Source organism: Herpailurus yagouaroundi, unplaced genomic scaffold (genome assembly GCF_014898765.1).
Source record: "Herpailurus yagouaroundi ecotype Mexico unplaced genomic scaffold, PumYag 28, whole genome shotgun sequence".
NCBI lineage: Eukaryota > Metazoa > Chordata > Mammalia > Carnivora > Felidae > Herpailurus > Herpailurus yagouaroundi.
In genome coordinates, this window is record NW_024412376.1 from 43,258,610 (window position 1) to 43,276,096 (window position 17,487).

Sequence of the window (17,487 nt, forward strand, 5' to 3'; positions counted from 1 at the left end):
CAGTCCCACCGAGATGGTAGAAACAAGAGTCAGAGCCCCCAGGTGACCACGATGAGCGGAATCCCACCGGCTGGCCCCTGTGGACGTGGAGCATGAGTGAGCATCATTTGTTGTTTCAAACCACCGAGATCTGGGGGTTGTTTATGATTGATACACCACTTGGGAAAAAAAAAAAAAAAAGTTGTCCTGGTGATTTGTACTTACTGACTGAACCCTTTCAAGCCCCTGTCAAGAAGTGATAAATTATTGAAGCATAGCATAAAGTGTTTTCTTTTTGGTGTGCACACAGTAAAACCCTGTGAAATGTTCCTGTTCACCTTTCCTCAGTTATTAAAAAATAATTGTTTCCAATTACTCTGATCTTTAAAATAAAGCAAGACAAAATGCCACATACACTTCCCCGGAACTGGCACCACCCCTTTCCTCCCTCCTTCCCTCTCCTGCCCCCCACAACATCCTTCAACCAGGCAATTGTTTGAAATCACACGACTGGCTCCTGGAACAGGAATGCTGTTCAGCTTGGGGAGGGAGAGAGGAGGAAGGCCAATACAACGTCCACACAATTGTCTGGTATTCATTCAACCTCAGTGCCCAGATACATGTGTTGTTCCTAGAGACCGCATAAACTGCTCAGAGAATAAAGCGGGGTTGTGGAAATCTCATTAATAAACTGTGAAAACCCTCTCAGCGGGAGTCACATAATGCAGAGGGGGCCGCCTTGTGCCAAGCAACGTGAATGCTTGGTGCTCTGCTCCTGGACAACATCACACTCCCACACAGCTTGGATCTGAGAGAAAGGCTTCCCAGGAGCCCCTCCCCAGCGGGGGTGAGGAGAAATTCTCCCCCAATCACGGTGAAGCAACTGGAACCTGAGTAAGTTTACAAACTCCAGGCTTTGCTTTAATGGAAACCACTGCCAGACAGACATATGTACGTGACTGGCTCCTCCCCTGCTGTGTTTCATAAAAATTAGAGAAGGACACTGATGCCAATGCTCCTGAAAGAAGGCGAGAAAACCTAACAAGTCTAACTGCACAGGAGGTGCAAGGTGACTGCAGACAGACCTGGCTTAACTGGGGTGCTTTTTGCTAACTGGAGTTTGGGTCTCCCCCGCAACTCCATTCAGATTCCCACTGCTGTTGCGGATCCCCAGCTCTACTTTCTATCCAGGTGACAGAATCAGAGGCTGAACTTCTGACTTCACAAACCCTTCTCAGCCTCCGACTGAAACCGGAGGCCTCTGTCGAACATTTCCACTCACGCATTTTGTGTGGCAAATCGAAGGCGATGGGCTAAAGAAGGACGTCTCTAAAATGTTTTAATTACCACCGCATGCATCCTTTCATCAGACAAGTAAGTAAAGCAATCAGAGCATATGACACTGCTGCAGCCTTGGGTTAAAATCACGTACAGGGAAATAGCTTTTCTTTCTTTTTTTATTCTTTTGCTTTCTGCACACTGACACAGAGGTAAAAGGAAATGACTGAAACTTAAATAGGAAGGAACGCGTCGCAATTACATTATCACAATTCTGTACATTTCTCTTCCTCGCAGGTCAGTGAAAAATCACCAACTATTATGAAATGGGACAAGTGGAAGTCACAAAGGAACCCCCCAAAAATCTCATAAAAAAATATACCCCAGTATGAAAAGTATTGTACTCCTGGCGTCTTCACATCCTTCTCTTCTGTGTACTTATATACAATACTGAAAAGAAAAAATAAATATGTTGAAAAAAACCTGTGCTGAAGTCTCACAACAGCAAGTTCTAAAAGCAAATAGATGTTGGCCTAACATCTCTGCAAATTTAAAGGGAATTTTCATACGACACGAAAAAGTCTAGGACGACTGAAAAACTAATTTCGTGAATCCAGACGCGCGTCTGATGTCTTACAGGCCTGTGTTCTAGTGCTGGCTGTACATGTGACTGCACACTGAGACCAGGAAGACAAAACAGAAGGGATATGAGAATCCCTGGAATCTAAGAATGTTTTATAATTACAGATTTATTATGCTTGTAGGAAAGCAAATCAGTAAACCCACCAGGGGAGACTTCAGATTAACAATAAAAAACATTTCCATCCATCTCTCCAATAAAAACTCTAAACTTGCTGTTTACTATTCTTTAATTACAACGCGATAAACAAGGGCTGAGGAGTTTTTGTGGGTTTTTTTTGTTTGTTTTGTTTTGCTTCTGTTCTTGTTTTTAAAATACTAAAAGTTTTATTCTGAGTTCCCTTTTAAAATACCAACCTTTGGTGTTACCCAAAGTTTTGCTCACCTAGTCCTCTTGTGAACACCCAAACTGGACCTTTCAGGGTATGTGGTGGTCCATGAGAACAAGATGAAATGTGAGAACTAGGGGACTCTGGTCAGGCTTTCGCCGCAGGCGTTCTTCCCACCCCCTACCCCCCTGCCTACTGAGACTCCGACACGGCTCTTCAAAGTGACATTAAAAGGCATTTTGACCAAAGAACGTAGCACATATTAAACAAGTAAGTCGGGATCCTCTTTAAGAGACAAAGATGTAAATCTGGGGGGGCTAAAGAGAACTACTGCTGATTACATCGTGGAAAAAGTTACATGAAGGGAATCATCAGAATGACAGCAAAAACACACCTGGGAAACTGGACAAGCGCTAGATGTGGTGTGCATGTGACAGGATCTAGCCTGTCACCACTCACAGGTGGCTACTGCTATCAGCTGTCTGGAGATGGGCAGAGAGCATAACATTTCTAGTAAATGGAGGGAGTAAAATAAGAATAATATAAAAAAAATAGAGAGGAAATTTTCCATGTTGGGAAGACTAAAAAGCCAGCAAAAGAAGTAAAAAAAAAAAAGAGAGGACGTGAGAAAATGTGGTACTGTAAGAACAGGAGACAGAACACCTACAATGAGTCAGGATACTTAGTTCAGAGCAGAGATACAGCTGTAAAGGCGGATGAAGAAATTACCCAGAACCAAAGAATGCACGTCCGTAAAAAACCTGAACTCCATTTGAGGGATGGGACCAAAGAGTGGGGATGGGTCGAAGGGCAGTTACCACAGTTTTGATGTCTCTCCCTTCCCCCTGAGAAACTCAAATACGACTCTAATGATAACTGTTTAAAACAAGGTACTTAAAAGTAACTGTAATAATCATAGCAATATACTAGCAGAGTAACTTTAGAACCCTATTTCCTATTTTGTCTTTTTTTTTTTTTTTTTTTGCCAAACTAAAGGATGCAAACCTCCACAACAGGCATTTGAACGTTTAAGACAGAAAAGGACACACAGGACAAGCTGACTGCCAAATGATGCAAACCAAAGACAGCGGGGAAACAGGGGCCATCGTTTTGGCTCCAACTGCCACTGTGAGAGGCAGTGTTGGGGGAATATAATCAACTGTATTCAAAAGTACCGGGTTCTGGGTCAGTATACTAATGCCCCTCGGTTCTTCATTAGTAAAGAGAGGGAAGGTGAGAATGCCTATTCTAAAACTCCAGGAGGCATCTTAAAAAAAATGGTCACAATGAAGATCCGAGATATAAGAAGTTAAAGATTAACAAGGCAAAACTAAAACTAAACTTTTGAATTATGTAGAAAATCTGCTGGAGATCCTGATTATAAACAAAAAGGCTTATTTTGGATGTTACACAATTGTACAGTGAGAGAATATTACCATTGTTTCCACGGATAAATGCATCCCCGTACTTATTCTTCAGCTGTCCATTTACATATTCTTCCGTCTGCTCCAAGGCTATATTCATGTAGCCATCCAGGCAAGCCAGGACCCCTGGAGGCAGATTTAGTCAAAGAGAAGATACTTAAAAGCAAGTCAGAGTTGAAAATTACAGGGTATACCTTAGAGCTGACAATCTCTTTATTTGTTAGCTCTTACATGCTTAATATAAAAATTCACACTGTAAATGAAACTCAGATCGGTTCATTCTGTGCCACTGTGAAGGAAGGCTAAGAAGCATACAGTGTGAAAGCAGTCATATACCCACTGCTAAGAGGGAAAACATCAAACTATCACTTGCTTTGTGATATGTGTGATAACAACAGCAAGTTCTAAAGCCTTCCCAAAAATAACAGAACAAGCATGTTCCAAATAAGACACCATCCTTTGAAAGCTAAAATCAGGAGTGGGCAATTATGCAGGAACAAATGACCACTGGCCAAGACTCCTCGCTTCCAGTGGCATTTCTTACTTCAGCCACTAAGTGAAATATGGGTCTGGCAGATTTATTGCATTCTTTCGCAACATCTACTGCAGCAGATGAATGTACTCCAGGGTTAAGAGGAAGTCTCCACAATCTGTTAAAATAATAGAAGAGGAGACAGCAGGTGCTCCTGAAGGCACATCTTAAAGCTGTGACTCACAGTGAAGAGCAGCTTGAGAAGAGAGGGGCAACATATTGCATTATAACACATCCCTTTCTGTTTTGTCACAGTTAGAATATTTTCAAATCCAGACTAATATAGAAAAGTGGCCCAAGACGTTCTGAGGAGCTTTTAAGGAAAAACTGTTTGAGTGAATCTTTTTAATTGTGTTAAAATGGCATAAATTGTGCAAAACTTGCCCTGATATATATATATATATCAGGGCAAGTTGTTTGTTTGTTTTGTTTTTTGTTTTTTCCAAGAGGTGAAAATATAGAAGTCTCTAAGTCCGGGTCTTTAACTTAAAGTGGTATTTTCTAGAAAAAAAAATTAAGTGAAAACAAACAGTACAAACTTGATTCAATTAGTCAAGTCGATGGCTTCACTTGGCCTCCACTTCGTGAATATGCTCCTCACTCTGCCTCTGCCCCCATTTTCCTCTAAACAAAAAGTTTCTTTTCCCAATTGTGTGTGTCATGAGAACACAAGACGTTAACCTAACGGAATTCTGCTAGAAGCTGCACACTTTCAGAGAACCAGAATAGATTACGGACAATTACTAACAATTATTTCCTATCAAAAAAAGTTTAGGATGTAACTTTGTAGTTTATTTCCTGCTGTATCATTCTACATCAAAACCATAATCCTAAACAGGCAGGAAACTTCTGAAACATGATATGCAAATCTATTTTGAACTTAACTAAAGGCATTCCAAAATGAAATATTCACTAATAAAAATATCCCTTCTCCTGGCAAAGGTTGTTTTACGAAAAAGATTCCAGGAGGTTGTAATTGTAACCCCCTCCCTTCTCTAAGGGATAAACTACTATGAATAACAGAAGAAACAAAGTTTTCTTTAAACTTCAAGAGAAATTGTTACAGAGAGCTGGGTTTTCTAATTCAATCATTATGGTTACTAGCCATGTGAAAGGCGGTTCAGCTTCACTAGTAAACAAAGAAACAGAAACAAAATGAAACTATTACTTGTTGCCAATTAGAATGGAAAAGTTGAAAACAAGGCTAATACAAGGGTTGGTGAGAACACAGAGAAGAATAAACCCATCTGCCCCGACTAGAGGGCCACTTGGCAAGCTCATTAACACAGAAATCCTAGCCCAGAGGATTTCTTCTAAAGAAATACTTGGACAAGTGTTCAAAATACATGTCAAAGAAGCAGAGTTGTTTACTTCAAATAGCAAAAACTCGGTAAATACCAACATGTCCATTAACAGGAAACTAGTTAAAAACAAAAACAAAGTGGTGGTACATCCACACAAGGTACTCCTATGCAGCATTAAACATTCTGTAGTGTCAGAGAACTGAATGCATTTTTTTTAATGTAAAAAAAGAAAATAGGGGCGTATGTACAGATGATTCCATTTATATAAAATTATGCTTATATGGACACAGGTCCCAGTTGGTAAGCCTGATTATCTCAATGGAAAATTCGGAGCGACTGCTTTCTTCTATATATGTTTCTTCATTATTTGCTTTGAACTTGCTTAAAAAAAAAAAAAGAAGAAGAAGAAGAAAAAAGAAAAAAGGAAAAACACATATATTACCTTTACAAATTCAAAAAATTTCCCTAATGGGGATAGAGAAAAAAAAGTCAGGCTAGGCTGGCTAATCTCCCCAATGAAGTGGATTCTGAGAAGATATTGAACATAACGTCACTACCCTAAACGACTGGCGAATATGTTCAAATCTCTAGAAGTCTGGTATCTCCTTTGGGCTCATCAAAAGTTTATGGGTGTAAAGCGGTACATAGAGACTTTCTATCTCAGTATTCAGTATAAATCCATTAGTTCTACTACAAAAATCAAACTAAGCTGGAGATATGTTGTTGATATCAAGAAACTAAAGCCGTACAAAAACAGTAGAGTGATTTCTTAACAAGGCTTTAAGTTAAGCTTGAGTTGGGAGTCCTAGCTCCTCCCTTACTAGATGGGGATAAACAGGTATCTCAAAGGATTTACGTGAAGATAAATTAGAAATTGAAATGATTAGCACACAATGGACACACAGTAAGTTCTCAGTAATATTAAATTTGCATGTGTGGAAAGAGGAAAAAATTCAAGATTACTATCATCATTCAGAAAAGAGACAAAAGGCTTTACTCTGCTAATGAATTCATTATCTGTACCCGTGAAATATTCCAGGTAATTAAACATACTTAAATTTTGGAAGATTAGGAATTTAGTAACTTTTAAAAATAGCATGTGAGGGGCGCCTGGGTGGCTCAGTCGGTTAAGCGTCCGACTTCGGCTCAGCTCATGATCTCATGGTCCGTGAGTTCGAGCCCCGCGTCGGGCTCTGTGCAGACAGCTCAGAGCCTGGAGCCTGCTTCAGATTCTGTGTCTCCCTCTCTCTCTGACCCTCCCCTGTTCATGCTCTGTCTCTCTCTGTCTCAAGAATAAATAAACATAAAACAAAAAAAATTTTTAAAAATGGCATGTGTGATACCATTTTTTCCCCCACAAAGTTAATTTCAGTAGTGTCACAGCCTCTTAAAAAGAGCATTCTCTAAAAGAAAAGAAAGGTGTATCTGGAGTCCACGCATATTGTAAGAGTGGGAAGTTCATGTTGTAAAATGATACTGTGTAAACAGCTGCTTGTCATTCGTGAATACTTTGGCAAAAATGAATGCTGCTGGGCTAAGGTGTTCTTCTGTACCTGGTTATTTATGCCCCGGGTGACTGAGAACCCTGGCTCTTACCAGGGAGCTTAGGCACACGCAGTCTCAAAGCACAGACAGGAGACAGCAGTCACACAAATCAGAGCTGAAGTCAGAAGCACACACTCTGCTACCTGCACTGTCTCCAAAAGGAACTATCTCAGGGGTAGAAAAGAAATAGGCATAAAAACTACGGAGAACCCATACTTTTTTGGTCTCCTGGATATGTGTAAGACATTAATGAAAACCAGTTAAGTCATATTTACTTATTTAGTTGCACCAGTGAGGATGAAGCATGAAAACATTACCTCGATAATCCACTCCAGAATTCAATTTTACCACAACTGGTCGTCCAATGATTTGCTTTAAGAAGTCACTCGGGGTTTGTTTCCGTAGACTCATTTTAACAATCCTGATCAAGAATCTGAAAGGGGGTAATAAAAGTGAAGGCAAAAGTTAATTATTCAACAACAACAAAAAGCCTGGAAACCTTTAACGTATCTGTAGGAAGTCAAGTATCAAAGGACCACAGATGAAGACTCAACATCATTCACTACTGCTATCACAACAGGGCAGCTGACATGTTTCCAGTACGTACAGCGAAATACTAAACGAATGCATTATCTCACTCAGGTAACCCACAGCCCCCTGTGTGAATAGAGCCCCTATTCTTAATTGCTTGTCACTACTGTCTCACACACAGTCAGTATATGCATTGCAGCCACGGCCACCTCCATCATTTGCTGAATGCTTTCTCTACGCTGAGCACTCTAAGATCCTTATAACCACTATCGCATTTGATCTTTGTAGGAACCCTGGGAAGAATGTCTTAATACCTCATTTTGCTAATGAAAATAACAGCTCAAAAAGTTGAAATAATTTGCCCCCCAAATGTGATGGAACCAACGTTCAAGCTCAAATCAGTCATATTTTAAAGTCTATGTTAGGGGCGCCTGGGTGGCGCAGTCGGTTAAGCGTCCGACTTCAGCCAGGTCACGATCTCGCGGTCTGTGTGTTCGAGATCCGCGTCAGGCTCTGGGCTAATGGCTCGGAGCCTGGAGCCTGTTTCCGATTCTGTGTCTCCCTCTTTCTCTGCCCCTCCCCCATTCATGCTCTGTCTCTCTCTGTCCCAAAAATAAATAAACGTTGAAAAAAAAATTTTTAATAAAAAAAAAATAGTCTATGTTATATGATGTAGACATATTTACAAACAACTGATGCCAAAACAGCGTTTCTCAAAATAATTATAATCATAATTGAGAGCTAGTATTTGAGTGTACTGTATGTCAGCACTTACCTAAGCGCTTTTATGTATTAATCCATTTAAACCTCACTACCTTATGGGGCAGGTATTGTTTTTAATCTTCATTTTACAGATGAAGAAAAAGACAGAGGTCCTGCTCTGGCACATGGCTAGTAAGTGAATGACCAGCCCATGCTCTTAATCATAACCTTATATAGCCTCCTGAAAGTTGCTAATGCAGCCAGAGATTTTGATTTCCTCTATTATAATAAAGATATATATTCTATGTAATTATCTTTTTTTTTAATTTTTACTTTAATCACCTGGTGCTCATCACAAGAGTACTCCTTAATCCCCATCATTTATTTCACCCATCCCCCCACCCACCTCCCCTCTGGTAACCATCCGTTCTCTACAGTTAAGAGTCTGTTTCTTGGTTTGTCTCTCTCTTCTTTTCCCTTTGTTTGTTTTGTTTCTTAAATTCTACATATGAGTGAAATCATATGGTATTTGTCTTTCTCCAACTGGCTTATTTCACTTTTGCATCACTAATACTCCCTAGCTCCATCCATTTGTCATTACAAATGGCAAGATTTCATTCTTTTTATAGCTGAATGATATTCCACTGTATATATACACCACTTCTTCTTTATCCATTCATCAGCTGATGGACACTGCTTCCAAATTTGGCTATTGTAAATAATGCTGCTATAAATAAAATCTGGGGTGCATGTATCCCTTTGAATTAATGTTTTCTTATTCTTTGGTAAATACTTTCATAGGGTAGTTCAATTTTTAACTTTTGAGGAACCTCCATACTGTTCTCCAGAGTGGCTGTACCAGTTTGCATTCCCATCAAAAGCGCAATAGGGTTCCTTTTTCTCCACATCCTTGCCAACACCTGTTGTTTCTTGCACTGTGGATTTTAGTCATTCTGATAGGTGTGACATGATTATCTCATTGTGGTTTTGATTTGCATTTCCTTGATGATCAGTGATGAGCACCTTTTCATGTGTCTGTTGGCCAGCTGTATGTCTTCTTGGGAGAAATGCCTGTTCATGTCTTCTGCCCATTTTTTAATTGGATTACTTGTTTTTTGGGTGTTGAGTTTTAGAAGTTTTTTTATGTATATTTTGGATACTAAACCCTTTATCAGATATGTCTCTTGCAAGTATCTTCTCCCATTCCATACGTTGCCTTTTAGTAAGAAAAAGTCTTATTCAAGAATAGGACTCTGAAATACAGAGTATTATATACCCAGATCAAACATACATAGTTGCCAAAGACTCCTTTCAAAACTCATCTTGTTATGTAACAGTTATCTGGCTCAAAATATTCTGGTAAACCAATGTAACAAAACTGTGGTTACTTAAGCAAAAACTGATAGCAAAAGGAATTTGAAAATTAATTTTTCTGTTTCAGTCAAATGAAGCTATTCTTTAGTAGCCATATAGTATTGACACTTAAAAATCAGTATGGATACAATATGTGAAGGTTCTGCTCAAAAACTCAAATTGTTTTCAATCAACATTTTCGTAACACATTCTTCCAGAAACAGCCCAGCTTATTTCACTCCAAATCTGTTCACTCAATGACCTGAATTCAGGGTTAGGAACATTGTTTGCAGATCTTCTCAAAGTGAATCTGTGCTGGCTCAGCAGTTTGGGTAAGGTAGAATGCTAGGTTGTCGGCTTTTCATTTCTTCAACAAACACGTGTCTGTCTGCACATATTTTCAAAGAAATTCACAAATATCTCATTCACACAGGTTCTGACCTTAAAAAACTTAGAATCTAGAATTTAAACTCTTGTTCAAAGAGTGTGAGTAAACAAAGGGAGTATAATTTCAGTAAAATAATTTTCTGTAACCATGAAAAGTCAACATCCTAAGTTAAACAAAAGAAAATGCAAATTCCACAAAGTATTCTTGAATTTGGAGCTGTTATTTGGACCATTCCCTACTCCATCTCCCCAAGACTTGAAAGACTTTAAAAATGTGATCAGCTAATTATTTTACTCAGGAAATTTTAATTTAACTTTTCCACTGGATTGCCAGTTTATTTTTGTAGCTACAGTCTCAAAAGATAAGTGGAATTACAACCGCTATTCAGTACAATCACTATTCATTCAAGACTCAGACCACACAACAATTTTATGTTGTTTTGAACACAAGAAAAAATATTACAAAGTAAACCTTGTAACAGATTCAGTACTCTTGATGGGTTTGGTAAAAACAAACTAATCTTCCCATTCGTCTATAAACTCCCTCATTTATGTCCTGAACACGTGCTGTTTTGTGGTTGAACAGGCCAGAGAGACTATTAACCCCAAAGGCCTGATAGAGACTCAACTCATGAGTCAGGCTCATTTCCTATTAGATGGGAAATCCCATTATGGCACTTTCTAGGTACAAGACTTGAGATGAAACTAGCTGTTTATCTTGTGTTAAAAAAAAAAAACACTGTCACATGAAAATCTAGTTGACAGGAATATTATTAACTACCTTGTCCAAAGTTAAGTTAATGACAGAAAAAAAAAGACCACAAACCTCGACAACTGCTGGTATTAATTATTTTTAAAAAAAAAAATTTTTTTTAACGTTTATTTATTTTTGAGACAGAGAGAGACAGAGCATGAACGGGGGAGGATCAGAGAGAGGGAGACACGGAATCTGAAACAGGCTCCAGGCTCTGAGCGGTCAGCACAGAGCCCGACGCGGGGCTCGAACTCACGGAGTGTGAGATCGTGACCTGAGCTGAAGTCGGCCGCTTAACCGACTGAGCCACCCAAGCGCCCCTGGTATTAATTATTTTTAAAATGTTACTCATCTTTCTTCACCTTTTTAAAGAGCATAGATAATATCCTTCTAAGCTCATCAAAGATCACACCTCTGCCATTAAGCCACATTTTTACTCCAATTAACATCAATCTCTTCCTGAAGGCATTCAACACTTCTAACTTTTGTACAGCGCCTAAGTGAGCACCCAAGTGTCAGGCGCAGAGGCTGGGGGTGTGAGACTAACGAGACACACATAGCCTTGGGCCCTCAGACTATGCGCTCCAGAGCTGGCACAAGGACAGGCCAATGGAGAACTTTTTTAAAAAGTTGTAATGTATTTGGACAGAATTGTGCAGGGAGCAGCACACAGAGAAGCTTGCTTAGCGCAGGCTTGGTGGGTCAAAGGATTCCTGGGAGAGACATCTGAACTGAGTGGGAAGGAAAAGGAGTCCACTGGCTGAAAGGACAGAAATCTTGGCAAAGGCAGCAGACTGTGTGTTTGGGTTTGAGGAGAAAATGCTACACAGGCAAGGAAGACAAAATGTAGCTGCAGAAGGGAGAAGGGCCACATTTCTGGCAGGCAGGGCAAGTCAGGCTAAAAGAGCTTGGGCTCCAGCCGCTAAGTCAGTTTCCTAAACATCAATCAATTGGCTCACTTCGGGATTCTGATTCGGCGGGTGCGGCAAAGAACCCTGGAACCAGTTTGCACATGCCCAGCAGACCCTTCTGAACTGGCAAGTATGGGGCATACTGTGTCAGTGGAGGGGAACACGAGGGGGTTCTAAGGAGAGACTCACATGAGCTCCACCTGCTACCTTCCACAGCAGAGTGGAGATGACCAGCTCACTTAGTTCTGGCAGGATGCGTTTCCCATTTGGTTGGGATTTGATATCATCTTTCACTACTCTCTTTTATATTCTCTACTTTTTTATACACAAGTCCTTTCTCCCTCAAAAGACTGTGAGCCACATGAAAGGAAAGACTAATACCAAGCTTTGCATTTATTCTCCAGGACATCTTCGTTCTGCAGAATCTCTTGGGGAAAAAAAAAAAAAAAAAAAAACATTTTAAAAGTTATTTGAAAAGAGGGTGGTTGCTTCAAACACATTTTATCCATCACTTTAGGAGGCCACGTCTTTTACATTCATCTTCATTAGGCTTCCTGGGTACTCCCTGTTACTTAATGACTGGCCCATAAATCCATTTTGTGTGAGTAAATTGGTCTCAACATCACAATTTTTCCCATCACTTGGCTCACGTAATTTTAAGTGTTCATCTTTTAAATTGGTTACGGCAGAAGGAACAGTTCTGACCATTTCTGAAGCGAGAGAAAAGCCTCTTGAACCATAAACACATAAAAAGAAAAAGGCCTCCTTTCTGCAGGGGTCACCTTGATAAAACTTCTCCCTTCAAAATTAAAGCCATAATCACCTCTATGGCTCTCTCCCTCCCCTGCCTCCTACTCAGGCTTGTTTTAAATGACCTATTTTCAGAAATGGCTATTAAGTCAAAGGCTGTATATTTTCTGCCAGAAGCTACTGAGATGAGAGGTCCAGTATAAGAACATCTGCAAACTGCCCTGCAGAGATTTTTTTTTTTTTTTTGGTAAAAGAATGGGGGGAAAAAAAAACAAATTTTATTCATCCAACTATGTATGTTAGATTCACAAGCAATTCACACAGTAACCCTGCAAGGTGGTAAGCAGAAGTAAGGCTTTTGGTCCCAAAGCCTAAGCCCTTTCAAAGCTGCCCTTTTGAGTATGTCTAGATTCTCCTGCTAAGCCTGGAGCATGGCCACAGACGTGCATGGAGATGTAAGTGGAGATCTGGGTGGAGAGTAGGAGCACTGGAGGGAAAATGCCTCAAGTGACAAATAGCCTGTGAAGAAATACAATGGTCAAAGGTTCAGAAGGAGATCTGATGTGATTTCAAGAGTTGCGTTATTGAGCAGATGATTTGCAGATTTGCAAACCATGCAAATCCTGGTTTCCTGGCAATGTTCACTAGTAAACTTTCACCTCCTCACTCAGAGCACACTGACAGCTTCGGGTGAAAAAAAAGTGAAAAGTAAAAAAAAAAAAAAAAAAAAAAAAAAATCACAATGAAACACAACATGACAACCCAAGTAAACACACACAGCCCTGGACGGAGAGGGCATCAGACACGGAGAGCCGCTCCCTCAACATCTCCCTTTTGAGACAGGGGCATACCTGGCCCCCTTCTGAAGGCTTCATACCAATCCCTCCTCTCCACACAGTAGGGGGCTGCTTTCCCCACCCCTCTCATGTGAGCCAGGAACCTCAGCCCTCAGGGTACCACTTTCCACTTCTCAGGCCATTCTGTAGTCTTCCTGTTGACTAGTCTCCCACGGTAGGTTCTAAGCTTCTCAGAGGCAGGGAAAATAGTATCCCTGGTTCGTAAGCTCACTAGCCAAGCCTGTGGGGGGCATTTAATGTCAGTGCCAAGGAAAATCCCTGTCTCTTTCTCCCTGACCCACAAACTACGGTTATGGTAACTAGCATGGTATCATCTGTGCACTTAAATAGCTACAGCACAGTAATAACTCTGTTACTGACCATCAAATAAAAGAAGAATGAAGAAAACTGAAATGTTTCTGTGTTACGTAAGAACCAACTGCATGGAGTCAACAGAGATGCTTGTTAAAATGCAGATTCCTGAAGCCTGCTGCTAATCAGACTCCCCGAGCAAGGGGCACTGTCACATTTTTATAAAGTTCCCCAAGTAATTCCTGTAAGCAAGTGGGGACATTGGGAAATGTCTGGAGACATTCTGGAGAAGGGTGGTGCTATTGATATCTAGTAGATGGAGGCCAGGGGCGTTGCTTCACGTTCTACAAACCATAAGATAGCCCTCCACAACAAAGGATTATTTGGCCCAAAATGTCAACTGGTCTTAAAGCAACAAAGAATTTTAAAAAACCTTCAAGGTATAATAAATGAGAACAGCTCAATTCTAACCAGATAATAGAGTACAAAATACAACTTATTAGATCCTTTATTCTGACATAAAGAGAATGTGAAAACAACTGTCAAAAGTCTTGGGGGCACCTGGGTGGCTCAGGTCATGATCCCACAGTCTGTGAGTTCGAGCCGCACATCAGACTTGCTGCTGTCAGCACAGAGCCTGCTTCGGATCCTCTGTCCCTCTCTCTCTTCTCTGCCCACACCCCCCCCCCACCACCACTTGTGTGCGCTCTCTCTCTCTCTCTCTCTCTCTTTCGCTCTAAGATGAATAAACATTTAAAAAAAATTTAAAAAGTAAATCTTGAAGGGGCTGCCATTATAAATAATGGATTTCTAATCCCGGTCATGAAAATGGTCAATTTCCCATTTTTCAGTATTACAGTTCCCTCAGATGATTAAGTCTTTGTTCTTTGGCACAATTCTCAAAGGATAGAATAATCCAAGTGATGTAAACCTTTTTTTTAAATTCTCATACCAAATATGCCACAGTCTAGTGAGAGACCACCCAATGCAGGATAAGGAGTACTCACTTGGGAGACTAATCCCAGCTCTGCTACTTAATTTAGCTGTATGCCTTGGATAACTCATTTCACCTCTCAAGGCCTCAGGCTCCTCATCTGCAAAATAAGGAAGTTATGCTAGATGATCACTTAAGAGATCACCTTGCTCTAACACTCAGTCCAGCCTATGCTGACTTCTGCTCCAATAATACATTTACACACACACACACCAAATAACCCTCTTAGACTCCTGCACAAAATTCAAGCAATTGGAATTGTGAGATACCACCACAAAAGAGACAGAGAGAGAGAGGCTGATGTATTAGAACTGTATTATGAGCTGTCACTCTTTTGGTGAAAACAGGCATTATCATACATAAATGATGTACACTACTAAAACTTTTCTGAAAAACAATTTGGCAAAGGGTATGAAGATCTAAAAAGACCTTAGTAGAACACAGCATCTATTGTAATAATTTCACTTCTCAGAATCTAGTCCAAGCAAATAATCTGAAATACAGTTTTTTTGTTTTTTTAAGTTTAACAAAGTATTACCGGGGATGCTAAAGTTAAGCAAAGGGGCGCCTGGGTGGTTCAGCTGGTTAAGCGCTCAACTTCGGCTCAGGTCATGATGGCGGGTTTGAGCCCCACGTCAGGCTCTGTGCTGACAGCTCAGAGCCTGGAGCCTGCTTCGGATTCTGTGTCTCCCTCTCTCTCTGCCCCTCCCCGGCTCACACTCTGTCTCTTCCTCTCAAAAATAAATAAACATTAAAATTTTTTTAAGTGAAGCAAAACTTCTCAAACACCCTAAACGCCTCACAGTCAGGCAATGGCTGCATTTATGGGCCCTACACAACGGCAGAATAGGCAGCCAATCAAAAGATAGAAAATTAGAAGTTTTTAGAAAGAACTTTTAAATGAAAGTGGACGACTGTATATACTGTTAACTGATAAAATAGGGAGTCTAAGCTCGAATAGAAAGTAGTACATACAAGAGTAAAATACACAAATAAATGGCAGGCGGAAAGGTTTCAGTGAATCTTACTTCCTTTACCATATTCTTATGTGTTTTCAATTTTTCAATAATCCTGTATTACTAAGGCGTGGGTGGCACACTAAGTCACTACTACCAACCTTATCTGCATCAGCCTAATTCTAGACACTCTAAAAATACCTACTATGAGCGAGCGCGCGCACACCTATACACAAAAGTCCTGGTGATAGGACTTAACACCATACAACTGTGGACATCCGAAACCTGAGGACTGGGTAAGATGGACTGGGTTAGGTGGGCTGGTCCAGCTCTCAATTCCTGGGTGTCAGCGGAACCATCCCGACGCGGTCGGTGTAGCCCTGGGAACCGAGCGAAGCCTGCCCGTGTATTCCGGGCCCGCTTTCTCGCCCAATCCGCAGGCTAATGTCGGGGTTCCCTCGGGAACTTCTACACCAGGATTGGTCTCGGAAGCCAACTCGGTGGGGCCAGGCAGCTACCGTTCATCCCCGCGTGGTCTAGACGCCCCCCGGAGGGGTGCCGGGGGCGGGGGTCTCAGGGCCGGCGACCACAGATCTCCTGACTTCCTGGCCTTTCCAGGAGTGGAGGAGACAGTGAGCGCGGCATCTTGCGGGCACCCGCCATCCGCAGGCCCCGGAATCCACGCTCCGTCCTGGCCCAGATCCGGGTTGCTACTCTCCAAACCCGCCCGGGGCGAACGAACACTGGGGCCTCGAACCGCCCGCATAGCCGCCTGGCTCACCTGGTGGCCGGGATCCAAACCTCCTCTCCAGCAGCGCCACTAACTTGCCTCCGCAGACCACCCGGGTGAAACCGAAAGTGAAACTGCCGCCGCAGGTGGCACTTTTCTGGGGAACAGAGGGCTGCCTTTCTTGGCTACGGCAGCCCGCGAGGACCAAAAAGGCCGGACTTCGCCGGAACGCTCAAATCCAAGAATCTTTTGCCTAAAGTCGAGGTTGGTGCTTTGGAGGTCAAAGAAGAAAGCGCTGGTGCTCTCTCTTCTAACGGAAAGCAAACACCCTTAAAAAGGGAAAACTGGAAGTGATCTTTCAGCCAGGATTTCTTTTAGGCAGAAATGCAAGAAATAGTTTGAAGTCATACTAAACTGAGTATTACTGCTAGCGTAATGACTACGCGTACCCAGGAAGGTCCTTAATTAAGTTAATGCAAATGAATAAATAAAACAGGTAGCCTCAAATCTTTAAATCCACTTTTGGGTTTTTAATTTTTTTTAACGTTTATTTATTTTTGAGACAGAGAGAGACAGAGCATGAATGGGGGAGGGTCAGAGAGAGAGAGAGGGAGACACAGAATCTGAAACAGGCTCCAGGCTCTGCACTGTCAGCACAGAGCCGAGGCGGGGCTCAAACTCACGGACCGCGGACCGCGAAATCATGACCTGAGCCAAAGTCGGCCGCTTAACGACTGAGCCACCCAGGCTACCCCACTTTTGGGTTTTGATTAAGTGTGTGAAGATGAAGTCATTATTAGCAAAAGATTGTTTCCATGGCAACGTTAATTGCCACAAAAAGAATCGAAATCACTAAAGTAACTCCGTATTATAATGGCATAAATTGTGTTACATTACAATCTAGTTCTAATTGGAAATGGTGTGCAGACACTATTTAAGTGCTACTATGGGAACTTGGTTTGGAATTTTGCATGAATTCTCAATATTCTTGCTATTAATGGAAAGGGTGAAGAAAAAGAAAACTGTTATACCAAGACTTGATTCCTTTTTTCCTTACACACATGCCCTCATCAGCTGAAAAACGAATACTTTAATTCTATTTATGATTCGTAACACTATAAACAACAACAACAACAAAAAACCTGTCTCTTTAAAAAGATTCTTGATTAACCCTGTTAAGTGTTATGGATCTAAGATGCAGAATTTTTTCCTATGATAAAAATGAGTTTTCCCTCTTGTAA

General features: G+C 41.2%; 1 protein-coding gene across 2 annotated transcripts; it reads right to left on the reverse strand.

Moving 5' to 3' along the window:
• Positions 1-1,418: 1,418 nt before the first annotated feature.
• Positions 1,419-16,427, reverse strand: LSM6 (LSM6 homolog, U6 small nuclear RNA and mRNA degradation associated). 2 transcript variants are annotated; one of them, XM_040472982.1, is made up of 5 exons: positions 16,298-16,424; positions 14,574-14,660; positions 7,348-7,463; positions 3,662-3,775; positions 1,419-1,707 (listed from the first exon to the last, which is right to left on the reverse strand). In XM_040472982.1, exons 3-5 carry the CDS (start codon positions 7,439-7,441, stop codon positions 1,673-1,675), a joined length of 243 nt encoding a protein of 80 aa, XP_040328916.1. In that variant the 5' UTR covers positions 7,442-7,463; positions 14,574-14,660; positions 16,298-16,424; the 3' UTR covers positions 1,419-1,672. The 2 variants fall into 2 exon arrangements, with proteins under 2 accessions (XP_040328916.1, XP_040328922.1); XM_040472988.1 differs by lacking the exon at positions 14,574-14,660 and having other exon boundaries at positions 16,298-16,427.
• Positions 16,428-17,487: the final 1,060 nt, after the last annotated feature.

Coding starts and splice junctions, on each gene's coding strand:
- LSM6 (XM_040472988.1), bottom strand. CDS start 7,441: ATGAGTCTACGGAAACAAACCCCGAGTGACTTCTTAAAGCAAATCATT. Junction 3,776..7,347: donor TTCTGGAGTGGATTATCGAG/GTAATGTTTTCA, acceptor ATCTGCCTCCAG/GGGTCCTGGCTTGCCTGGAT. Junction 1,708..3,661: donor ATTTATCCGTGGAAACAATG/GTAATATTCTCT, acceptor TTTTCTTTTCAG/TATTGTATATAAGTACACAG.